General features: G+C 35.4%; 1 protein-coding gene across 8 annotated transcripts in view; it reads right to left on the reverse strand.

The window, feature by feature from the left end:
• REPS1 (RALBP1 associated Eps domain containing 1) overlaps positions 1–27,634 on the reverse strand; it is an 82,750-nt gene that overhangs the window by 25,206 nt on the left and 29,910 nt on the right. For 7 of the 8 annotated variants that reach the window (XM_025422412.3, XM_025422411.3, XM_025422408.3 and 4 more), the window contains 7 exons: positions 14,631–14,754; positions 12,854–13,050; positions 12,556–12,709; positions 11,927–12,051; positions 11,254–11,416; positions 10,909–10,972; positions 9,811–9,965 (listed from right to left, as the gene is read on the reverse strand). In XM_025422412.3, coding sequence (XP_025278197.1) covers positions 9,811–9,965; positions 10,909–10,972; positions 11,254–11,416; positions 11,927–12,051; positions 12,556–12,709; positions 12,854–13,050; positions 14,631–14,754 — 982 coding nt within the window. The remainder of the gene's footprint in view (positions 1–9,810; positions 9,966–10,908; positions 10,973–11,253; positions 11,417–11,926; positions 12,052–12,555; positions 12,710–12,853; positions 13,051–14,630; positions 14,755–27,634) is intronic. The other variant, XM_025422410.3, reaches the window with a different exon arrangement.

Genomic DNA, 27,634 nt, shown 5'->3' on the forward strand with positions numbered 1-27,634 from the left:
AATAAATCCTTTACATGTTAGTGCCTAACATACTAGGACCTAATACATACCATACACTCAAGTATTTATTTGAGTTGTTTTCAGGTTCTCCTTCATTTTAAATTCATTCTCCTTTACTGTTATTTTCCTAAAACAAAAATTACTTACTGATATTTTTTATGTTCTCAAAATTTCTCTTTACCCTATTTGTTTTCTGTCTATCTTAAAACACTTCTCCCATTTACTGATCCTAATGTAATTTCTTTATATTCTCATCACACTGCAAGTTCTAATTTATAGTCAGCATCATATCTTGATAAATTCCTGTTTTCTAAGACCAAGAATAGGTGCTCTTCTTAATCTTATCCCTTTTTCAATAAATGTCTTGAAGTAGTATAAAACCAATGCTTCCAATAATATTCAATGAAGACAAAGCTCTTAAAGACTAATGAAAAAATTATTTATGATAAATCATAACGGTAAATCCCTCATGGGGAGAGCTGTGGTTTTCAGTATGAATGAAAATTATGGATTTTTTTTCAATGATAACCAAGGGAAAGGAGTTAAGAAAAGGAAGATAATAGCTATAAATTTGACTAAGTCGATTGAAAGTGAAATGGAGGTGGAGAATGAAGAAATGTCTTATAAGAGATGCCCCAAAGCAGGTATTAATAATGAAGAAAAACAGAATTAAAATAGTATTAACTAGATAGGATGAATAATTTTCAAAGAACCTACTTAAAGTCACAATGTATCAGCTAAGTTTTAAATGCCACCATAGGGGAACCTGGGGCCCTGGTTTGGCTTTCCAGACATTCTTTCTATTAGTTTTCCACTTACAAATTTAAGATCAGACTGCATCCTACCCCCACCTCAGGGCAGTTACAATTTCAGGTAAATTGTTTGAATCTCTTGGATTCACTGGTACAAAGTTGCAGTGGGTCCAGCCTCTTTGAGGCTGAGAAGTAAAATGTTATTCTCCCAAATAATTACACTTCATTGTTATGCTAAGAGTTATTTTCCTTGAGTAGCAGTTCTCAAACTGTAGTCCATGGACTCCTGGGGGAATCCCCAAGACTCTTTTAGGGAGTCTGAAAAGTCAAAATTGTTTTTGTAATGATAATAATGCTTTTTTCCTGTGTTGGCACCTATAAGATGATGCAAAAGCAATGGTGGGTAAAACTGCTGTTTATCAGCAAGAATCAAGGCAGTGGCACTAAAGTACGTTAGTCATTATATTCTTCACCGCCATACATTCTAGTTAAAATAAACATGCATGGCAACTTCACTGAAGAATGCCCATAATTATCACAGTAAAAATTATTTCAATTAAATCTCAACCCTGAAAACGCATGTTAATACTCTGCATGGCAAAAATGGGAAATATATATAAAGCATTCTGCTTTGCACCTAGGATTATGGTTGTCTCAAGGAAAAGTACTTGTGTGATTAGTTGTAAGCTAATTTCCTGGAACACCATTTTTCTTGAAAGAATAGCTGATAAACTATAATTATTCAGACTTGGGTATTAGGCATTTTTTTCAAAAATTAATTTAATGAGCCTATCATTTCAAGGAAACCGACTGTCTTCAATATTTGTGTGTGTGTGTGTCTTCAATACTTGTTACAAGTGACAAAGTTCAAAGTTTGAGCTTTTAGCAAAAATATGAACTTTAGAAAAAAAATCCATGTCCATACTGTCAAGAGCTGTCCAATACTTCTTTGATAAGATAGCTTATATTAGCAAAAATGTTTTTTTGATATTTTATAATAAAATGCCCCAACAACTGAAAGATTTGTATAACTCCACGAACTGGAACTGATACTCTATAATCAATGCACTATGTTACAAAATCATGCTGTGGGGTAAAAGATTCATTCAAAGTGCAAGAGGGATATGTGGATTTTAATGTAACAGTATAAACAATTCATTAATATGGTTTCAGCTTTCACACTACAATCAACCTTTAAGAAATTGCCATCTGTTGAGTTTTGGAGTTAGTACCAAAGAGCATCTGTAATTATCTGAAAACACTTCTCCCTTTTACCACTAAGGACACATTTTCTTCATGTACAGGCAACCTTTTTCTACAAAGAGCTGGATAATAGATATTTTAGGCTTTGCAGGCTGCCTATATGGTCTCTGCTTCAACTATTCAATTGTTGCAGCGCAAAAGCAGCCATAAATAATTCGGGAAGGAATGAGGTTGGTTTGTGTTCCAATAAAATTTTATTTGTGGACACTAAAATTTGAATTTCATATAATTTTCATGTATCATGAAATATTGCTCCCCGCCCCCCCACTGATTAAAAACTCCACCACCACCACCACTCTGCTTGTGAGCTGTACAAAGAGAGGGGACTGAATCTGGTCCTCAGCACTTAGTTTGTCAATTTCCTCAAACAAAATAACATCCAACAGGAAATGCAGAAGCAAATAGGAGAATCCAGCCGTCTTCTATTAACCGAAATATTAAAGAGATTGGAAAAGATGTTAAACATTGTCACCCTTTTTATAATGTTTTAAGAAAAAAAAATATTCTGAAGAATGTAATTATTTTCCTAAAAATATCTGTTAGTATGTAAAGGTTTACTATAGTTATTTTAAAATAAAGCATAAAATTTATCAGTCTTAATTTCTAATAGGGTAACTTTTTAAAAATAAGGTAAACTATTGATAGATCTAATTCACATAAACAGAGGCTCTTTGCAGTCTATGACAATTTTTAGGAATGTAAAGGGGTCCTAAGACTAAAAGTTTGAAAAATTACTGTCCTAGAAAGTCCAAAAATTATTTCTGGAATAAATTAGCAAAATTACACATTGCTTCTTTCCTGTTTCATATTTAGAACAATAAATAGTAGTAGAAAAAAAACAAATTACCTATGTTCTAGAAAGGTAACATCCTAGTAGTCATGAGTCCGAGGAGAAGTATCAGGTCTGTAAATAAACTGCACCTCCTTCAACTTGGCTCCCTATAAACTCCAACAAAGAGCTTCGTGCCCACACACAAAAGTTAGTCTTTGAGACTGTATCTTTTCGGAGGCAGGGGTGTAGTTTTACTCTTACCTGATGCAGTGTTCCAACCTAGCCTCCTGCTGGAACACTGTGTCAACCCTGCCTCCCTCCTGAGGGTTCTGCTCTGCCCCTGACATCATCAGAGCATCAGGGCTGAAAAAGAAGAGCATGAGCCTAAATTATTTGTTAACCTAAATCCCGAAAGGGCTTTTATGCAAAGAGTATCTCCATGTATAAAAGTGTGTCTGGAAAATACAACCCAGTGTGATCACACTGACATACTGTCAATCTACATTTAAAGTGAGAAATGGTAGTATTAAAAGAGTGCAAACTTCATTTTCAGGATCACACTATAAAATAAAAACACCATCAGTAGTTTTCACCCTTCTAGCCTCCAAAGATTCTGAGAAGTTCCCAGATTCAGCTCAATATTGGGTACCTGCTGAACAACCTCTTTGTGAAAGAGCATCAGTTATATTCTAGGTTTATTTTCTCAGTATTATACTCAACATGCTAAGCATTGTTTCAAAAATGACTGCAGCTATTATTAATCTTAGAGAAATAGATACATTTCCTAAAGTCTCATAGTTTAAAACTCATTTAGTAGCTTTACAAAAGCAAAAACAACTACATGTTTTACTTGAAATGTGAATACTATTCTTACCTGAAAAAGTCCCTAAAATTAAAAATTAACAGATTTGGATAAACTTTTAAGTCTGCAAGGAAAAGTACTAATGGTACCTTTTTCATTCATACTTAGAAGACAGGGATAAGCAGGGGTACCTGGGTGGCTCAGATCATGATCCCAGGACCCTGGGATGGAGCCCAGCATCCAGCTCCCTTGTTCAGGGAGGAGCCAGCTTCTCCTCCCTCTGCCCTTCCCCCACCTCATACTCACTCTCTCTCACGTGCTCCCTCTCAAATAAATAAAATCTTTAAAATAAAAAGATACAGATAAGCAATGAAAATGAAAAGAGAAATTAAAGAATTTAAGATATACACTTTGTTTTGAACGGTATCATATCCATCAAAAAATTACATTATATTTGCAAAATTAATTTTAATTTTCTTAATTAAAATGGAAACTTATTCAGTAATGCAGACCTTTATACAGTCTACATAGAAGTTTATTAGTTTTAAATTGAAACCAAGGATTCTTTTTTTTTAAAGTGAAGATAAAAATGTGTGCAACACGGTTTGAAAGAAAAAAACATTCACTCAAATCCTAATTAAATTGTAACCTGTTGATTTTTTTGTTTTTTTGTATTACTGGTCAGCATTTTATAGGAACTATTATTTGACTTGGCTACTATACTTCAAAGATTATTACCTGCAGATACGAGGTTCCCACTATCCAAGTATAACTAAAAATGGAAGAAGTCTACCTAATGTTAATCTACTTGAGATAACTAAAATTTCATAATGAAAAATAATTAGGGCTGTTTTCAAAACTTACACAGAACATTGTGAAAATGAGTATGAAGACCAAAGAATAAAAGATGTTACAATTTTGGGGCATAATTTGGTGGCAAAATTAGTAAAAGCAAGAATTCAATCAGTGAGCATTTACTGAGGGCCTATACATAAATACATTAAATAAATGTACAATATTGAGCAAGATGACAAGGCTCCCATTTATTTACATGGAGTTCTCTAACAGAGGAAGACAGCTGTCCTTTACTTCAGTTTTGATTTTTGCAGTACAATTGTAAATTGTAATTATTATTTCTATAATACAAAATTTGTCCTTTTTTACAAAAAAAGAATTAAAAGTATCAGTAGTTATTCCCAAGGAGTATTATGAATCCCCTGATATGTAAGCCCTAATCTTTTAAAGCTCCTATTGGGTCATTCTTGTAGAAATTTTCTTCTTCAAATATTATTTAGCCTTCTCTGTCAATGTCTTTGCTAGAAATTTTGGGAGTTTTAACTATTTTGGCCAATTTCATTAAATGATGTGTTTTTGCCAATATCTTTAATTGTCCTGATTTGTCAGCTACAATACCCAACTATCTGGAAAGAAATGACACTAGTGTTAAGAATGTATGTATCTGGGGTACCTGGGTGGTTCGGTTGGTTAAGTGTCTGCCTTGAGCTCAGGTCATGATCCCAGGGTCCTGGGATCGAGCCCTACATCCCTGCATCAGGCTCCTTACTCAGCAGGGAGCTGCTTCTCCCTCTCCTTCTGTTCTCTGTCTGTCCCTCATATAACTATATAAATGAAATCTTAAAAAAAAAAAAAAAAAAAGGCAGCATCCCCATGTATATGGGGATGTCGGCGTGCTTGAAGCAATTCCTCAGTGTAAAGTTGATGATGACTATTAGTAGGGCATATTTTCATTATTTTTCCTCTGCAACTAACGGCACCTGGAAGAGTGAATTTTCAAAAATAAAGATTTATGATTCTTTATATAAAATAAAAATATATGTATTTTTTTTTGGCAGCGCTGTTTTAAAGGTAAAGTCAAAAAACTACCCAAAAGTCCATCAAGGCACTGGTTAAATTAAAGCTTATTTATCTTTTGGGATACACTGTATGATTAAGAATGAGACAGCCCTATATGTGACAAAGTGCAAAGTTGCTCAACACTCTAAATAAAAATCAAGGATGCAAAAAAAAAAAAAAAAAATCAAGGATGCTTATACTGTGATTGTACTTGGTAAAAACAGTTATCTACATGTGTTATTTGTGTTGGCTTTTCTACGTCAAAAGTTTCTGGATGAAGAGAAAACTCAACAGTGATTTAGCATCACGCTAGTTTTGAGTACAGATTTTTGGTAAACTGTTCATAAGAGTCTATGGCTTTAAAAATATTCCTGTTAGGACTGCTAGGAGTTTGGGGATCCATGCTATGTACCAAATCAGCAATAATGAAACATGCTCAAATTTACTATGTGAGGCAGTGACGATGCAGGAGGAGACAGAACAGGGAACAATTCCTCTCCTGCGCTGAGCATCTCAACCAGGTATTACTGAATTGCTCATGAGTAATGTGCTATCAAGACAGAAAACAGTTTAAAAACAAGAGGCTCAGGGAATCCCTGGGTGGCTCAGCGGTTTGGCGCCTGCCTTTGGCCCAGGGTGTGATCCTGGAGTCCTGGGATCGAGCCCCACATCAGGCTCCCTGCATGGAGTCTGTTTCTCCCTCTGCCTGTGTCTCTGCCTCTCTGTGTCTCTCATGAATAAATAAATAAAATCTTTAAAAAATAAGAAAATAAAACAAGAGGCTCAGCCATTTAGTCTTTTCAAAAATGCGAATGCCTACTTTACACTCAGTTTGCATCCTGCTAGGTGCTGAGATATAATGAACAAGACTGATAGGATCCCAGGCAGGTAGTAACCTCCAGGCTAATTTAAGAGAAAGATATTTACCAAATAATCACAAAAGCTGTATGTCACATTGCAACTATGGTCTGAAGAGGAATCTCTGTGGGTTGAGTTGAAGGTGTATAGATGGCATCAAAATACATTTGGTTTTGTCCTTTTAAGATATAGTGTTATTGTAGGCTAGCAGATCACTTTAGTCTCAAAATTTTTAAGTAGATAATCATTCTTAGAAGATGAACATTCGGGCAGCCCCAGTGGCGCAGCGGCTTAGCACTGCCTGCAGCCCAGGGCATGATCCTGGAGACCCTGGATCAAGTCCCACGTCAGGCTCTCTGCGTGGAGCCTGCTTCTCCCTCTGCCTTTGTCTCTGCCTCTCTCTCTCTCTCTCTCTGCATCTCTATGAATAAATAAATAAAATCTTAAAAAAAAAAAAAGAAGATGAACATTCTTCTTTGAGTAATACCTTCAGAAAGGTGTTTTCATAGATGAATTTTTGTATGCTTTTTTTGGCTAAAACAATAAAAACCAAGTTTTCCTTTGTATTCCCTCTAGGTGCCAAATTCAGTGCTGATGTTAAATATTAAGTATTTTGATTCAAGCCCACATAAACACTCTACCTATGATCATCAGTTTTTCTGTTTTATCTGCTATTTAAACTGTAAACCTGGTCAAATAATTTTGGAAAAGTTACATATGTCCCCAACCATGTCTGTATGCCTACAAAAAGCATAGCTTGTTACTCCATGTGGCTATTAACTCAAGCCACCACTACTCATTGTTTGCTTTTTGAGAAGTTATTTAAATTGCCAATGCAGAATACCTGTAGAGCTAATATTTTAGTATGTCCCCCAATATCACAAAATATAGTAACAGCTATATTTCAAAGATAGAAATGTGTTAAAAATATTCTTCTTTAAAAGTGGCACATATTTAGCATTAATTCATTCAATATTTGCTGACCAACTTAGCACATGCCTGGCAAAGTGCTATCCTTAGGATACTAAAAGAGTAGAATGCATTTCCTGTATTTTTAAGGAGCTCACTGAGGTAGTAGAAAGAGGAAAGAAAGAACAGGATTCAGTATGATACATGTGCCATAATAAGCAGCATGTAGGACATGTTATGAGAGATCAGAGAAAACAGAAACTACTTTTGCCTGGCAGTCAGAAAACCTCCAAAGAGGGAATACCTACGATAAATTCTCAGATCAGTCAAAAGAAACTGTTTGGGTATTTCACTTTTAGTGTCTAAAACTTCTAAAGTGAACTTCTAAAGACACAGCTATTTTAAATTGTGTTTGTGGATACTGATGGATCCACAGTGTCACATGACAGTTTCTATATTCAAAGGGCTTTATGTACTATGAATCTCGGGCTTCTGAGAAGTAGGTAAAAAAAAAGATTAATCAGTTTCACCCCAAAATTAACTGAATTCCAAATTTATAAGCAGGCAAAGATCTGAATTTAATATTGTGTAGCCAAATGTTTATAATAAATTTGGTCAGAAAACCATATAATATTATGTTGGGATGGGAATAAACTATCTGATTCTTTGAAATCTTTAAAATTATAATTAAAGCAATTGTATACAGATAAATGCAGGTAAAAAAACCCAGTGTCTTTTTGCCATACAGATTTAACAGGTCTAAAAAAACAAAGGCCCCAAAAAAGAAATTCTTCAATCATGAGCTTTAATTTAAAATTCAGGCAATAGATCAAATTTACGAAGAACCAGAATTCATTTAAATTAAAAATAAAAAACAAAAAATTCCACTGACTACATGCAATAGCCAGATTTACCAATCTGAATGCAACAGATAACAGGTTCAGACAAGTCTCTAGAGAATAACGTAACAGAAAAAAACTCAACTTATTTTCTTGTATTAGTATGCTATCATTTTTCAAAGAACTAAAGTCACAGAAAATTTCTAGATACAAGGACCAATTTTTAAAATGATACACCAAGGGTACAGCTACTAAAGTTTCATCTCCCTTTCGCTACTATCAAATAAGCTAGACAAAGTTCTTTTTATTTATTTCTCAATTAGGCAAATCAAAGTACTCTGAAGCAAAATTACCAACAAAAATAGCTTTCAGCTCAAGTTAGAGGTTACCTTATAACTACCTGAAATGATCAGGAAAATCTAGGAGTCTCATAGGATCATATTTCTAAAAAACATAAAATCAATGCTAAAATTTTTCATCAGTTTATTCATTAATAAAAAGTCAGGGTACAATTCAGGTTCTGAAACATGAATGGCATCAAATCCACATTTCAGGTGGAGAAACAGAAGGAAAAAATAGAATAAATGGTCAGAACTTGCCCAAGGTCACAGGAATAATTAGTAAAACTAGAAGCTGACTCAGATTCTTAACACCATCGAGATTATTCTCTTTGTGAGATTAATAACATGCATATGATTCCTTCTGTATAATTTAGGCAATAAGGTCAGATCATGTGCATTTCTGGGTTAAACAGACACTGCCTAATAGATAAATGTCCTTTTGAGAGCCAAATTCTGTTTTAACTTTTCTTTCAAAAGTATAAAATTCCTTCCATTAAAACATCCAAAAGAAATTTTAGATAAGAAAACTGAAAACAATAATTAAGTTTTAATTAGGCTCATTAAGAATTTAACGTTAAGATTTCCTTTTATTCATTCTGAATTTTATTTATTTCTTTAACCCTTATATTGTTTCCTTTTTAAGAAAGCTACCAGTATATATGGGCATTTACAAAAGCATTCTTATAAACATGGTAACAAAATGGCACCTATCTAATAATCAAACACAAAATTACCAGATTTCTTTATAGTCTGAAGGAAAGAGTTGGGCCTTTGAAAGAAAAATGCCTGCATATTGCATTGGTCTAATGATAAACCAGGTATCATCCTTCAATAAATTAAGATGTATTCAATGGAAAAATGGTGATGATGCAGACAGGCTACCTTGCTCACCCCAGATAATACATAACGTAATTAAAGGGGTGGCAAAACAACCAGAGATACCATGAGATGCTCGTAAAATCTCAGCAAATCAAAAGTATAAAGTGAAGTAGTGGCATGTATTATTTATCTCTTTAAAACTAAATAAGACAAACCATTAATCCAAGTTCAGCCTGTATATCATACTCTGATGGCAAATCTACTTGCTCTTGATGAAATATCTATGTTCTTGAGTTTTAATAACTATCTTGATTTTGCTTTTAAGAATTGTGTTGGGGCACATGGTGGCTCAGTCAGCTGAGCGTCCAACTCCTGACTTCAGGTCAGGTCATGATCTCAGGGTTGTGAGACATGCTCTGTGCTCAGCACAGACTCTGAGGGTTTTTTTTTTTTTCTTTCCCTCTCTCTCTCTCTCTTTTTTTTTTTTCCCTCTCTCTCTCTCTCAAGCAAATAAATAAATTCTTTAAAAAAAAAAAAAAAAAAAAGAATCAAGTGCTATGTTTAAGGCCTGCAACCAGATCCCTTCAGTTCCCAATCTTACCTGCTGAGTCCTCCAAATCAATCAATTTGGGCATTAGGCTTTCAGGGAGTTTTTCTGGTAAGTCATAGCCATTCTTCCTAGCAACTACCAGATGAAAAGCAGCACAAAACTCATCCAGTGTCAATGCTCCATCTTTATCAAAGTCTGAAAGTTCCCTAGAAGACAAACTTACTATAAATATAATCATCTGCTTTAGATCCCTTTATGTCTCAAAAAGAAGAAAAAGAAATCCTTTTCCAGAAAAAGTGCAATCAATAATCCCATAAATGGAAAGAAATGGATTATACAACCTAGGCAGTGGGCATTTTGGGTATTTAAGGCACAATTCCTTAAACTTTTCTGAATGCTTGAAATTCTTATAATCAAATGCTAAAAAACAGCTTCAATAAATAAGATCACCAAAAAATGACTTTTAATCAATATGTATTTTTAGTAACAGAATTTAGTTTAAAGTCAGGCCTACTTAATAAATCACTAAATTTATAAAAAACTGTTTTTATTGTTATGAAAGTCCTACATGTATCCACTTTAAAGCATTCAATAGAATTACAAGGCTTGATATAAAAAAAACAGCAGCCCCTCTATCCTTTCACTTAATAGATGCAGAAGCAACCACTTATGTATTTAATGCCTCACACTATAAAGAGCATGTATATATTGCTAGTTCTAGATTTTTCAGTTTAGGCATTATCTATCTTCCTTCTACTATAGCATTCTACACTACTAAAAACCCTTTAAAGTAGAAATAACACTTATGTTTATCTGATAACTGTTTTAAAACCAAATGGGCTACACACAACCATGTAAGTACCAACTAGCTTTTATTCCATGCATTATGCTAGCAACAAGAAATAGCAGATATGATTTAAAAGAATTTTAGCACTTTTTAAAGAACTACTGTACTGGCATCACTTATTTCTTTTCCAGAGAGTGAGACAGAAGTTGACCATTTTAAGGCAATACTGTGTTCTTTGAGAACACTCTTGAAGAGCTTGTGCTCTCATCGTTTATTTTTTAAGGTTTGAAAATCCACCTGCTGGAAGGAAACTCCTTTGAAACAACCCACATTACCCAACTGATGTGATATACCACACTTACCAAATATGAGAAAGTTCAAGAATAGGAAGTTTTGATTTTGTAAAAAACTCTTTAGCTGCAGATCCTGAAATATTAAAACAGTGTTGTTTAATGTTATTCTGAACTTACAGATTCAAGAATAAAATGTGAGGTTAAGAGTCTTTTTAAGACTTTTTCACTGGGAAAATGGTAATCTTAACATGTGTCTATGTCATGTTTTTGTCTCCAGTGATTATAAACTTTTCAGACAATTTGAGGATCAATTATCTTTTATAATCTCTGACCAATAAAACCATATCTTTGAAATTATGAAATTGAGACTCTGTCTTGTCCCATCTAGAAGAATTTCTGTTTTTAACAACTCACCTGGAATAAATCCGTTTAGATCAGGCTGAATGGTTTTAAATTGATTTACATAATACTGCCTTTGTTCATCTGTTATTTTCCAGGGATCATCATAACTACTGGATTGCCTACGAATTTCATTGGCAGCTGTAGCTGATGCTACAGTTCGTACTGTTGTCTGGTCCTGTAAGGAAACATTTTTTTTCCTCAGTACAGTATCTATCTATATGATTATACGGACCAAGATTGCTAGGTTATTATTCTTTGAAAGTGAAACTTACTTTTTGTGGATGTTTAAAATATAAGAAGTCTTCACAAACTCATCAGCAAACCACATATTTGTTATAATCAGGTTACTGAATGTTTCTGTACAATGATTATATAAGTGCGTAGAATGATAGCAATATGTAAGCAACAGAAAGTTATGAAAAATGTGCTAAGAAAGCCAAGCAAATATATTCCTAGGGGCAGAAAACTTTCAAAATGTCATTGAATAATTAGAAAGAAAATCAGCCAAAACTTTTAGTGAAACATTCCAATGATAACAGACTTTAAGACACAGAGCAGAGTTCCGTGTTGTATAAAAGAGTGAACTTACATTTACAAAATTTGCAACAGCAAAATATAAAATGAATGACTGCAGCGATACTCTGAATGAAGCAAATAAAAATGCAATACCAATAAAATGTCACACCTGGACAGAAGCAGGATGCATGGTTAAAAGAGTACTGGTTGGTGGAGTATCTGCAAAACTGACCCAAGTTTCTTGTGGTGGAGGTGGAGAATGCCCTGACCACACTGCATCACCAGCAGAAGAACCTAAGAGGAGAATGGGTACACATGCTGGCTCACTTTTGAAGAAAAGTTACCAGGTTTTTTACCATAACTCACCATACATATATTATGTTTTCTTTTGAACTCTAACTTTGAAAAAATGTTAACGATTTCCAAAATCAATCTCCTCTGTCAACTTAAAACTTCATTTAAATCTTTTTAAATTGTTCTTGTACTTTCCTTGTCAATACTGGAATTAATGTAATACACCCCTCATATTCTGAGAAATCATTATTCATTTCACCTTCAGAGAATCTGGTATCTATAAACTTCTGTCTGAGCACTACATGTGTAAATAAACGTAATTACCACTGTTCAAAGTGATATATCTACTTACAAACTTTCATTGTTGGCTTCTGCTTCTAATTAAGGCACTTAAATTATAATTAAAAATGGTCTTGAAGGCAACTCTTAAAGGAGTATTATCTAGTTTCCTTCAATTTATGACCCTTCATAAATAACCGTCCCTTCTAAAGAATTTCAAAATACCTGATTGTGCTTCACCAAAGGGAGACCAAAATGGTCCAGGTCCTGCAAGAGGCCTCTCGCTATTTCCCCCACTGGGGTGACGGCTGTGCTTCCTCCATGTGTGTGGAGAAGTTGGTGGGGACTGCTGGGGTGAAACTACTGGAGATGCAGGTTCCTAAAAACAGTATTATTAGTATTATTATTATTTTAAGACTTAAATCTTTTTAAAATACCATTTTCATTAAGAAAGCACTCAAATGTTTTAGTGTAAACATCTACACAGGACATAAAGAGATAACATCTCCAGGCACATGATTACCTGCTGATCTGCAGATGTACGAGGCTGGACAGTATCATGGCTTACAGATCCCTTTTTCACTTGCCCCCTGCCAGGTGGTGGTGGAATTACACCAGAGTAAGACCCTTGATTTTCAGAATCTGAAGAATATGAGGCTGCATGGCGAGATTCCTGTTCATTCTTTGAAGCAACAAATCTTGGCAGAGGAAGGTCCTTTACTGTTAATCATAGAAATAATTATTACTTTAAAATAAAACAAGGGCACACATTAGAACTGCTATACGAATTAGATATTAAAAAGAACTTTTGCAAAAACAAATACAGAAAAAGCAGACACACATTTATCATGACATTTAGACCATCTCCCTTAGATTGTGGGAGACTAACCTAGAAAGAAATAGTAACACTAAACTTTCCTTCTAAAGGCAGGAATAGCTAATTACAGCTAATGGTAATAGCTATAAAAATGTCCTGTCTGGCTCTCTGCTTACAACTGAGGCAACAAGATGCCAAGGTCAATGATAGTGACTGACAGAATCTGAACTCAGGGCAGCCTGACCTGAAAGCTTAGGCTACTTCTTTTCTACTCATACTGATTCTCTTAACTAAGATGTTAGAGCCACAAGTAAAACAAAGACTATGTCACTAGATTGAGACTAGATTCATCTAGACATTTCATGGCACAAATTCCTGAAAAATATTTTACTGTCCACCTACCAACAGAACAAAGCATTTTATCTATCCACTTTAGTCTGGCTTATACCCTACATTCAATTTTAAAGAGAGGAAAGAACACTGAGAACTACATTGCACATCAATCACAGCTCACACTTTTAGACTAGACAACACACAGAAGAGCAGAATTTTTAAAAGAAAGTACGCTTCCCTCCACTATAATTATCTGCATCTCTCTTGAATCCTCATACAAAGGAGAAAAAATACTAAGCTTATTCAGTATTTACATAAAGGAATCCAAAATTACCTAAAAAGAATGTAAACTCTCAATTCTAGACAAATGATGTGTAGCAAACCAGAGGTCAACAATGAAAACCTCACAGTGACTAATAAACTGAACTTGGTCCTTAAAACTATTTATAAAAATTTTAACATTACAGAAAACCTCAAGTTTTGTTTCCTCTTTTCCCTACAACAACCACAGAACTCTCTGCAGTTAAGTACCTAGCTTTATAGAATTTCCACTGACTTCGACATCAATAAGCAGAAAAACTAATTATCCCAGGTGACACTCGTAAGGCAGACAGATATCTATAACTAGGCTTTAGCCTGCCAATATTTTAATATTGTTTCTATCAATCAGAAAGTTTTGGTTAACTAATTCCTTCTAATTTCAAATGCACAGCCTTCTCAAACGAAAAAAACACAAAGTATAATGTAGTTTTATACTTACTAGAAAAGAAGAATATAAGGAAGACATATAAGAAGATGGTCAGTCACTACGACTTATCATTTACTCTGATAAAAATTATCTAAACTTTCTAAGCAATTTTAGTGAATTATTTCTGAAAAATCACCACTTTTTTTTAAAATCACCACTTTTAACAATTTTCATATTATCATCAAATACGTATTAAGTACATACATGCTGTAACAGGTTTAACAAAGAGATACTTTTCTAATATTCACAAATGAAAAAAGCATGGTAGTGAGAATAAAGCCATGACACTTAAGTTGCAAATGCCAGTATAGTATCAGGAAAACTCAAAAATTCTACTGACTTTATTTCATTTGTGATCAGAAGACTATTTTCACTTCAACTACTAATGTACGCCATATTTACCTGTATTTATACTTTCCACTCTTAAAGGGAAACCAGACTGGGCAACAGCTACAAGTTTCAAAGCAATATAGAACTGACTTCTTCCAAAGTAACCAAGCCTCGTTGCACCACAAAGCTCCATAATCTATAAAAAAACCACAATGTTAACATTAAGATTTATGACAATAATTTTCCAAATAAGCAGATATCTAACTTCTGTTTATATGACTTCTCCAAAACATAACTGACACAGTATATTACACTCAACTGACAGCCAACTTCCTCAGGTTTCAGATTTGCAAGTTTGAAAATAAAAAGGCACTGACCTTATAATAAGAAAGTTATAGTCTTCTACTTAGAACTAAGCATCCATGTGATAAAAGCAATTTTATTTTATTAGAAAAACTATTTTCTCTTATGGGTCATATTTTTCAGCAACAATGTACCATCATCCATTCTTCATAAACACTATGCATACAACAGGGCCAAAAGTTCCTGCAACTAATAGATTATCATGCAGCCATTTAAAGTAATAGTCATAAAATAAATAAATAAATAAATAAATAGTTATAAAATGATATATTAAGTGGAAAAAAGCAGGATACATAATTTTAACCACATAAACACAAATTTGAAAAGAATCAAATATATACAATTCTAACAGCAATTTTCTTAAGGGAGATTAAGAGTAGGGTTTTTCCTCTTATTTCTCAGATTGTATTTAACGTGGTTATACTACTTTTCTTAAAAAAAGAAAAACCCAATTTTTGTTTGCTTTGTGTTTTTAAGGCACAAAAGGATCTATATCGATCATTGTAGTCATTCAACATGTATTTTCTAGACTGGCTACTACAAATAAGTCTCAGATTAGAAAAGAGAATTTTCAGTTATAAGATTAAATTAAAACTCCAAAAGCTGGAGTAATATCTACTGTCCAGAGATGATAATCTTAAAATAAACACTAAGTATCGTTGTCTCACCTCAAAAGATAACAATTTCTATAGAAAGGGAACATATTTGTCTATTTTCTTTTTCCCAAAACACTCAAAGATTAGGGTACCCAGATGTTATGGTAGTAAGTCAGAAGTACTTACTAGAATTGAAAAAAAAAGCACCACCAACCATTAAGCAACGTATCACAATCACAGTAACCATTTGTTTACACACATGAGAAGACCGCAGTCATTTTTTGTGATTGATCAGCAACGGAGAAAGTTCCTGATTCTGCCACTAAGGGGCATCACTTCAGTGTAAATTTAAAAGGGCAAGGAGGATAAAGAGGAAGGAAGGTTCACATTAGGGACCTTTAGGAGGAAAAGGAGGGCAAGAGTTAAGAAGGTCACACAGCCTTGAAAGACACGCAGGCATTTTGTCATGGTTACTGCCCTTTTCCAAGATTTCCAGAAAAGTCTGCCTGCTCGGCACCCTGTAAGGATCATTACACATCTTAGATACTCTTGCTTATAAAACAAATCTAAAACATCCAAAATATGCCCTGTATCTACGCTAGATAAAGGGAAGACCTACGAGGAAATCACAGGTAGTTGGTTTATTTATCCTTGTTAAATGCGGTTCAGTCAGTAGGAGATGCCCAGGGAACAGGAAGGAATGCAGAAGGGGTGTTAAGAAAGAGGTACACTGTGGGGATGTGCTCCACACCCGGGAAGCAAACAACAGGTGATGACTGAAGCAGAGGGAGGAAATGAGAATGGAAGAAGATATTTGCAAATGACCTATCAGATAAAGGGCTAGTATTCAAGATCTATAAAGAACTTATTAAACTCAACACCCAAGAAACAAATAATCCAATCATGAAATAGGCAGAAGACATGAACAGAAATTTCACCAAAGAAGACATACACATGGCCAACAAGCACATGAGAAAATGCTCCACATCACTTGCCATCAGGGAAATACAAATCAAAACCACAATGAGATACCACCTCACATCAGTGAGAATGGGAAAAATTAGTAAGACAGGAAACAACAAATGTTGGAGAGGATGTGGAGAAAGGGAAACCCCTCTTGCTCGTTGGTGGGAATGTGAACTGGTATAGCCACTCTGGAAAACTGTGTAGAGGTTCCTCAAAGAATTAAAAATAGAGCTACCCTACGACCCAGCAAATGCACTACTGGGGATTTACCCCAAAGATACAGATGCAGAGAAACAGCAGGACACCTGCACCCCGATGTTTATAGCAGCAATATCCACAATAGCCAAACTGTGGAAGGAGCCTTGGTGTCCATCGACAGATGAATGGATAAAGAAGATGTGGTACATTTATACAATGGAATATATTACTCAGCCATCAGAAAGGACGAATACCCACCATTTCCTTCGATGTGGATGGAACTGGAGGGTATCATGTTGAGTGAAATAAGTCAATAGGGGAAGGACAATCATCATATGGTTTCACTCATACGGGGAATACAAGAAATAGTGAAAGGGATTATAAGGGAAAAGAGAGGAAATGAGTGGGAAAATTAGAGAGGGAGACAAACCATGAGAGACTCCTAACTCTGGGAAACAAACAAAGGGTGGTGGAAGAGGAGGTGGGCAGGGGGATGGGGTAACTGGGTGACAGGCACTGGGTGTTATACTATATGTTAGCAAATTGAACTTCAATTAAAAAAGAGAAAGAGGAAATATCAGAAAGGGAGACAGAACGTAAAGACTGCTAACTCTGGGAAACGAACTAAGGGTGGTAGAAGGGGAGGAGGGCGGGGGGTGGGAGTGAATGGGTGACGGGCACTGGGTGTTATTCTGTATGTTAGTAAATTGAACACCAATAAAAAATAAATAAAAAAAAAAAAAAAAAAAGAGAAAGAGAGAGAGACAGAGCACAGGAGAGCGCTTGCCTACAAACCCAGAGCAGTGAAGGGAACTTTGGAGAACACCAAAACCTAAAGGCAGGTGTAAAAAGGAGCCTATGAAAGAAGCAGTGGGAAAAAGTATCAGCAGAAGGAGGAAATCAACGGTGGAAAGAGGTTCTAGAAGGTAGGAGCAAGCCTTAAAGAAAATCACTATTGTACATACAAATTCATGTACAAAGGTGTTCACAATGAGAAGCAATCTAAACTTAAACGCAAGAACAAAACAGATACAGTTGATTATGAAATAACTATATATGAGAAAACCATTAACATTTAAACTCACAGCTTACCAGTATTAATGTTATGAAAACAAAAAGCAAGATACAAAGCAGTGTATACATAAGTAAAATTCCAATTTTATTGGGATATATGTACACATAAATCATAGTGAATATGCCAGTGATTACTTCTAGGGACTGAGATTAAGGGATATTTCTATGTTTTCTTTACATGAGCCTATATTACTACCAAAAGTATTTAATATTATTTAATCAAAAATTTATAAATAATTTCCAAACAAGAGAATTAGTGGGGCCAAATTAAAAAAAAAAAAAAGAAAACACTCTATTTTGCAGTTAGGTTTTTGCTGCTTGAGCACTAGTAGAGATGCGATAGGGTAAAATCTCATTTACAATGGATTAAGGAATAAACAAGAGGAATGCAAGTGGACAGACAGGTTAGGATGCTTGGCTCTCAAAGAAAGTATGTTTAGAAGGGTAATCTTGCTTCTCCTAATTCTCAGAGCTAGTGAGTGGAAGAACCTGCTCAAGAAGCCAGGTCCTTTGATTCAAAACCCAAAGCTCTTTCCAAGGGGTCACTTTGGTGGGGTGGAGGGTAGAAAAGCAAGAAGGTATACTATATTTCTACTGTATCAGACATAAAAAAATTTTAAATATATACATATATATTAAAAGCTGCCTATAAGGAAAGAGGAATGAGGTTTTCAAAGGGGAGATAAAAAGGACTCAAAGCAAAATATTTGCTGTTATTTCTCTATAATCCTGGCTGCATCACCTACAAAACTCACTTTGTGGTGCAAGTTAGGCATATATGTGTCACTGATGACTATCTTTCCAATTAGAGAGGCTACAAGTCCTTGAAAGCAGCTGACAAAGAAAACAAAACAAAAAAAAAAGAAAGCAGCTGACAGGGAAAGGAGCTGTAACATACAAACTTAAAAATGCTTTTGCTATTGCCAAATGCCTTTCAAAAAGGTTACTGAAATTTATTCTCCCACTATCAATACGAGTGTTTCCTTTTCATCTTTTCTCCAGTAACCTAAAAAGGTCATTCACACACCTACATGTAGCATTTTGACCGCCTGTGTTACAGAGTTTCATATAGCTATTTCTTACTTTAGCTTTATAATATTTAAATATGTGATAGAGGAGCACTCAGGTGGCTCAGTTGGTTAAGGAAGGCCTTCTACTCAGATCTTGATTTCCTGGCCCTGGGGTTGGCCTGCATTGTCAGGCTCTGCTTCTCCCTCTCCCTCTGCCCCTCCCCACCTCACACTAGCAAGTGCACTGTCTCTCAAGTAAATAAATAAATAACATCTTTTTTTTTTTAAGTGAATGAATGAATGTCTGACAGATTATTAGCCCAGACTTCAATGTTTCTTTCTTGTTTACAATTTTCTGGACTACTCTCATATTATTATTCCACCAAATAATCTTTACAATTATTTGTCAAAAGAAATTGAGATTTTAAATGGAATGGCAATTTATTTTTAATCTTTTTCCTAACTTTAATGAAACCATTTCTAGTGGTTAAGCATGATCCGGGCTAGTAACACTCTGCAACACCACCGTTATGTTAAGAAACTATTCAGCTAAAGAGTGCCTGGGTAGTAGGTCAGTTAAATATCTAACTCTTGATTTCACTGCAGGTCATGAAGCCTCACATCCGGCTTTGTGCTGGGGGAGGGGGGTTGCTTAAGATTCTCTCTCCCTCTCCCTTACTCATGGGCTCACTAGGAAGGAAGGAGGTAGGGGAGGGAAGGGAAGGGAAAAGGAAGAAAGGAAGAATAGATATTTTTAGAGAAAGAAAAAACAACTAGTTCCACTGGTCTAAGAATTTTCTTTGGAATTTTCTGTTTTCAAAAACAACAAATAGATGTTAATTTTATTGTGTGCACTTTTGGGCAGAAAAGTAAAAGATCACAATTTTTCTCCTTGGTCTATTAATAATTCCATTAACAGAGTTCCTAACATTAAACCATCCTTTGATCTGTAAAATGAATTCCATTTAGTCATGGTGTATATTACTGTTTCAAATAAGATTTACAACATTTTAAACAGAATCATAAAATGATTAGGCCCCCCCAAAACACAAAAAACCCAAAACCCTTATATCTAAAAGGTTTGGAAGTAGTGCTATGTTGGCTTTGTAAACACAACTAACAAGTTTTACTTTTTTTTCCTCTCTGCTCTGAATACTTTAAATAGATTTGGAACTATCTGTTCCATAAAGATTTGGAAGAATTCACCTATGACACGTGCTGAGTATGATCTCAGATGTGTCTGTTTCTTGAATAAACTAGGTTGTCGATCTCTAAAATGATAATTTCCTAGGAAATCATTTCTCATCTCAAATTTTGAAATTTACTATTAGTTCAGCATTATTCAAAGCAGTCCCACTCTTTCAAGTGCCTCTCTATGGTAACTTCCCCTTGGCCTAAATTACACACATTTGTGAGCACGCTTGTGCAGTTGTCTAATATTGAAAATCACGAAAGCCCTTGTTAGGATCCAGATTCCCAGACCTCTTCATTAGACTATTACTCACCTACGACACCCAGGGCCAGCTAGTGTTGCTGGTATACTAACAACAGCTACTGAAAACCATTAAAACTTACATTATTGTGGTAAAATAAGTACCTAAGGATATGGAATTCAAAGTTCCTCCAATCCCCATCAGAGGTAACAATTCTTTTCATATGTACTTCCCATTTTTTCCACGTGTATACAAACATATGAGTACACATATTTTTTACACATACAGGGTCATACTGTATGAGACTTTTTCACATCATATTACTTGAAGATCTTTTTATATCAGCATAAGTCTCTTTCATATTTCATATCATACGTATTACATTGATGATATTTCATATCATACGTATTACAAATTAACCAGTCCCCTACTGATGGACCCTTAGATTTTCTTAGCTTTCTATTAAAAATAATGCCATAGACATTCCTGTGTATTATCTTTGTGCACTTGTAGAACTGTACGACAAATTTCTAGAAATGGAATACACTTTAAAATATAATATAGTCAAGCACTCCAAAAATGGAATGACTTACAGACCAGCACAGAATCATGGCTACATGGTCGGAGACAGGATAGAAAAAGGCCAAAAGTTTTCATTAATTTTATTGGCTTCATGAGGATATCAATCCTAAATAAGTCAGTGTTGACTTTTTTCCTGAATGCACTATTCCATAATACTTATCAAAAGGTCATTAACTTCCAGGAAGAAAAGATAAACTAGATTACAGTTCATTTTAATACCTATAGAGATCAACATGGTTAGGGAGTCATTCTGTGTCATTTACATAGTACTTGAGCAAGTTATATCACTTTACTATTGTCTTAGTCTCCTTCTATGAAAACTGGGGAACATAATATACTACCTCTTATGATGGTTATCAGGAGTCAATGAAATTGTATTTAATTGTAAAACGCAAAAGTGTCTCATTCAAGATAGAATTATTATTACTTTTACCTGTGATCATAATGTATTTTATTCAGAGACTCCAGAGACTAAGTCCTCCTTAAAAACTACATTCTCCCAACAGCCAAGAGTTAATTCTTTAAGTGCCAAAGTGGATTTTATTATTATCATTATGAAAAGTCTTCTAAAATATAGGATGCTTTCAAGACTTTTTAAGTGTTTTGAAGTTCTTAAAAAAATACCCTGAGTACAGGAAATTACCTCCTCTCCTTTCAAGAATCTTATTAAAATGACAGTAAGGGAATATATATCCACAAAAATAAATAGGAGAGAAGGGGAAACAATGAGCAGGCAGGAAATCTCAACAAATGTTAGCAATCAGAAAGCACATGGATTCATGCCTAATAAAGTAGGTGGAAGAAACAGTGCCAAGAATACCTATGGAGGAGAACTAATTTGTCCTGCAAAATCCAGGGACTCACCCAGAAATGCCAGGTATGACTAAGTGAAATTGGGACAGAGATGAAGATCCGTATCTCTACAGCTGCTCACAGAATATTAGCAACCAGACTTTACCCTCCAAATATAAACAAACAAAAAGCTGGAAGTTATATCTCTAAAGAATGAAATGTAGGGAAGTACTAGATCAGCTGATATGGACAGAGGTTGTTGCCCTAGAGAAAAGCTCCTGTTTCTAGTATTTAGCAATCTACTACGAGTCAGCATCTGACCCAGTCCTCCCAAAATAAGGCTGCCTTTTCAAGAGCTAATGCAAGAACACAGAGCTCAGTTATTCTACTGTTGCCTTAAATATAGACAAGTTACCAAACATCAACAAACAACTGAGGAAAACCTACATAATGGAAGAAAACTGTAAAATTTAAAAAGAGGAAAAAAACTCTGAGGGAAAAATGTAATTCAGGAAAGAGAGAGCACTTAAAAATACTCCAGTGAGGAGCACCAATGTAGTTCAGATGGTTAAGGGTCTGCCTTCAGCTCAGGTCAGGATGCCATGACCCTGGAACGGAGCCCTGTATTGGGCTCCCTACTCGGTGGGGAACCTGCTTCTCCCTCTCCCTCTGTCTGTTGCTCCCCCTGCTTGTGCTCCCTCTCTGTCAAATTAATCAGATAAGGGGATCCCTGGGTGGCGCAGCGGTTTGGCGCCTGCCTTTGGCCCAGGGCACGATCCTGGAGACCCGGGATCAAATCCCATGTTGGGCTCCCTGCATGGAGCCTGCTTCTCCTTCTGCCTGTGTCTCTGCCTCCCTCTCTCTCTCTCTCTCTCTCTCTCATGAATAAATAAATAAAATCTTAAAAAAAATTAATCACATAAAATCTTTAACACACACACACACACACACACACACACACACCCCCCAAACTCTAGTGAGCATTCTTTGACAAATTTAAGACAGTAATGCATCCATAAAACAAGAACAGGATACTATGAAAAAGGAACAACCAAAGAACAAGATGTCTGAAAATACACAAAGTTCAAAAGAAATACTAGAAGATAGAGAAAAATTTCTCTAGAAGTAGGAAGGGACAAGGTGGGTTAGGAAATGAGAGAAAAACAGAGAATTAATTTGGAATGACAAAATGTTTCTTAAAATGAGGTATACAAAAAAGGCAGAGAAAATAGAGTAAGAGATTTTCCCCAAATCTAAAGTAAAGATATCTTTCAGATTGAGAGAGCCTATTGAGGGCTCAATACAATGGGTTAAAGAATTCCTGAACACATTACTGTGGAATTTCAGAATAGCAAAGATAAAACAAAGATCCTAAGAGCATCCAGAATATGTGTAAGGGAAGTGGATAAGGGAGAGAGGTACTGATCACTAAGAAGAAATATTAACTGGACTGGAATCAGACTTCTCATCAGTAACACTGAATCAGAAAACAATAAAGCAATACCATCAAGGTTCTAAGAAAAATTATTTTCAACCTAGCATTCTGTATCCAAACTAGCATTAAGATGATGGAAAGAACAGACACTTTTAGTGGATGCAGAAATAAAAAAAGTTTACCTCCTATAAAATCTCCCTTGAGAAAATATTTAAGGATGTTACTCAGCAAAATTTAGAGACAGAACATCCAAGAAAAAGCAGATATGCACCAAGAAAAAGGGAAATAAGGCTGCAGGATGACAACTATGTAACTGGCCCGAAGAGCAGCTAGTCCATATTAGAGCAAAATGACAGAAAGTTCCAGGAAGATTTCAGAAAAAATAAAGGGGAAGGAATGGATACAAAGGCAAAGGTCCTAGGGGGTTTAAAAAAAAAAAAGGGGGATCCCTGGGTGGTGCAGCAGTTTGGCGCCTGCCTTTGGCCCAGGGCGCGATCCTGGAGACCCGGGATCGAATCCCGCTTCGGGCTCCTGGTGCATGGAGCCTGCTTCTCCCTCTGCCTGTGTCTCTGCCTCTCTCCTTCTCTCTCTCTCTCTCTCTCTGTGTGACTATCATAAATAAATAAAGAAAAAAAATAAAAAAAAAAAAGGCAACTGAGAAAGTTTGGTGAGGGAAAGCTTCATGAGAATAATCACAGTACTATATCATAGAACTGGATCTGCAGTAAAAATATTTATATCTTCATAACGTAAACACACTTTGGTTTTCAACTTTTAGATTCCATCTGAAGTCGGAACATATTAAGAATTATGGTTTAAGAACAAGGTGCAAATGTTCTCAACATTAAATATGTAAAAGTGTAACTAACAAGTTCAAAGAAGGATAAGAAAGCTGAAGGGAAAAAGTCACGGACTTCTGGTTTTTGGTCTAGTACTTAAGAAGTAGAAGCCAATACTCTTTCTTAAAGCAAAAAGCTGAACAAACTGAAAAACCAAAAACTCTTCTTAGATCTGTAAGAAAAGTTGGGCAGATCACAGAACAAACTGCTGCCCCCCCGGAACTGGAGACCAACAGAAGGCAGATACAGAGAATCACAACTTACTGGAAGCAAAACCCATCCGCATCAACCGCCTTGAAACCCAGATGAAGTACAGGACAGGGGAAGGAGAGGAAATTGTTGCTCTGTTCAGAAAACCCTTACAATCCCTGATTTTTTAAATCATATGCAGATACTATTTTTTTTAAAGACTTTATTTATTAATGAGAGAAACAGAGAAAGAGAGAGGCTGAGACACAGGCAGAGGGAGAAGCAGCCCAAGGTGGGACTAGATCCCGGGTCGCCAGGATCACGCCCTGGGCTGAAGGCGGCACGCTAAACCGCTGAGCTACCCAGGCTGCCCTGCAGATATTATTTTGATGAAAACCTAAAGTATGTATTTTTGAAAGATGTAATAATAGCACACTTTTAGTTTCAACAATATAGATTTTTTTCCAAAGGTTTTATTTGTCTACTTAAGAGAGAGAGGAAGAGAGAGAGAGAGAGGGCGCGCACATGCACAACTGAGGGAGAGGCAGAGGGAGTGAAGGTGAATACTCCCTACTGAGCAGGGAGTCCGATGTGGGGCTCCATCTCAGGACTCTGAGATCATGACCTGAGCTGAAGGCAGATGCTTAACTGAGCCACCCAGGCATCCCAACAATACAGATTTTACAAACAAACTAGTACACTGTACTATATTGCAGTTATACATTCAAAGCCCCTGAGAAAAAATGAAATGTTTTTCTTCGCCTAATAGACTAACACTATTAACAGAAGTTTTTTTTTTTTTTTTTTTTAATGATTTGTGACTTTTTCTTTGTTGCCAAGCTCTTTTACTCTAATCAGCAGTCTTCCTACTTGCTGACCCCTTCTGCCTTGCCCACCATGGTTTAGAAATAGAACCTTTTAAAACTGTATAAAAACAAGAATAAATAGTTCTTTAATAGTAACTCAAAGAGCTCACCAAAGAACAAATTATTATTATTTTTTCTTCCAGATATACAAATGGTCGTGGTACATTTGTTGGTAGGGGAGAGGGATTAACATTTATTGAAAATACATAATGCTAAGCACAATCCCAATTACTCAAAGTGTTCCCATCTAATCCTAAAAATAATGTAGAAGAATTGGTATTATCATTTTATGAAGAAAGAATCAGGCTGGCCAAGTAACTAAGGCCAGAGGGCCCAAAAGGGAGAGCTGTAATTCAAAACTATGCCTTTAATTTTCCACCACGACATGTTGTACATTGTCCTTTTCCCAGGATAATGTTGGCTTCCTCAGGGCAAGTACCCTCACTAACCTCTAACGCATGTCTTATAGCCCAGAGTGCCTAGAATCCAGTGACAATGAAAGAGTAGTTTAAATGTGTAAGCAAGGCTCTTTAATCCTAGGTTCAGGACATGAGGTACAGGAATGCTAGCAACACTGTACAGTTGTTTCTTATCTGAAATAAGAAAAGGTTAGATGCCAAATTACACATTTGAGCTTGAATTCATGAGCTGAATTACAATATAAGAATTCAGAAAAATGGAATGAGGACTATACTGAAACTGTATGATATGGAGAAGAATCGTAGCAAGCTGTCTATATTCTCCCCAAGATGAAATTTTATGAAATGTTTAATACAGTTGAATCCTGAGCAACACAGGAATTAGGGGAGACAAACCCCTATTCAGTCAAAAATACATAAACTTGTGACTTCCCAAAAACTTAATTAAAAATCTGTTGACCAGAAACCTTACCAATAACAAAGTCGATTAACATATATTTTGCATGTTAAATGTATTATACTTTGTATTTTTACAATAAAGTAAGCTAGAGAAAGGAAAATGTTAAGAAAATCATGAGGAGGAAAAAATAAATTTACAGTACTGTGCCCATATTTATTGAAAAAAATCTGCATGTAAGTGAACCCACTAAATTCAAATCCATACTGTTCAAGGGTCAATTGCACTACAAAATACAATAGAAAATAAGATCCTCCCTTTAGGGCACTTGGGTAGCTCAGTCAGTTAAGCGTCTGCCTTCCACTCAGGTCATGATCCTGGGAGTCCTGGGATCGAGTCCCGCATTAGGCTCCCTGTTCAGCGGGGAATCTGCTTCTCCCTCTACCTCTACCCCTGCTGGTATTCTCTCTCTCAAATAAATAACATCTTTAAGAAAAAAACAAAAAACAAAAAACCCTCCCTTTATAGTCATTATCAGGTTAAAAATGAGGTGAATCCACCATTGCTTTCATTTTTAAAATGAAAGATTAAATGGGAATGAATCGGTGGCAAAGCTATGTATTTGCTGGCTTAAAAGCCCAGGCACCTTGGTAGCATTGTAGTGTATACATGTAGACCAATCAGTGTCATTTTTCTTAATTTACTAACTTGTTAGACTAGTCCCTACACATCTCTGACTCATTAGCTTTAGTGACATGGGAGTATTTATAATGAAGATTCACATTTACCAGAGAAATTAAAAGAAAGTAGGGAACAATTATACTTAGTACCTATGATTAGGAAGGCTGTTTACTTGTTATCACACTTAATGATCAGAACAATTCTCTAATGTTGGCTACCATTATCCCCAGTTAATAGGAAAGGACACTGAGGCTAATAAGTGGCAGAGCCAGGATTCAAAGCTTTATTAGTCTAAGTCCAAAGCTCTCTGTTCCCAGCTGTCTCCAAAGCACAGCTAAACACAACTCTTAACACTGGCATACTTATGGAGCAGTAGTTTCAAAATGTATTCCAATGAACGCCAGTCAAGCTAAAGACTCTGCAGTTGAGTAAATTAAGAGATATTCTATTTCCTGTGGAGACTACACAATGCAGTTTTAGACCAAAAGAGGCACCAAAAAAAAAAAAAAAAATCCTGTAGCCTAGAAATAAACCTCTTTCTGATTCAGAGACTATTAAAATGCTTTAGAAGTAGTGGTTCATAGAACAGATGCTTGGTATAAGAAACTTTGGGAATCAGTGCTGTGGACCCTAGAGCTGTGATTTTCACATTTTTTGGTCTCAGGATCCCTTATACATACTTTAAAAAGTTATTGAGAAAAAAAATATATTTTTTTATATAAGTACTGAGGACTCCCCCAAAGCTTTTGTTTTTGTGGTTTATATTTACATATTTACCATATTAGAATTTAATTCTTTAAAATTTAGGAATATGTATCTATAAATTCATTTAAAAATAAAAAAATAAAAATCTTATTATATGTGATGTAAAATTTTATGAAAATAACTATTCTCCAAAATTTTAAAAATTGCGTAAAGGTGTGCCTGGCTGGCTCAGTCTTAGAGCATATGACTCATGATCCTGGGGCAGAGAGCTTACATTAAAAACAAAAACAAAACTAGCGAAAAGAGTACATTGTTTTATATGCATGCAAATTTTCCTTAATGTATAGTTTAAGCTAAGAGTCTCCTACCCGTCTAATATTTGATTCATTGCAATATGTCACTTTGTTTCAAATATAAGAGAACACTCTTACTTCACAGGGATATGTACTGGAAAACAGAAGGTGATTTAATATAGCCTTGTCAGATAATTCTGATTTTATGTTTTGATACTAACCTGAAACTCAACAAATG

This window comes from Canis lupus, chromosome 1 (assembly GCF_003254725.2).
Source record: "Canis lupus dingo isolate Sandy chromosome 1, ASM325472v2, whole genome shotgun sequence".
Lineage (NCBI taxonomy): Eukaryota > Metazoa > Chordata > Mammalia > Carnivora > Canidae > Canis > Canis lupus.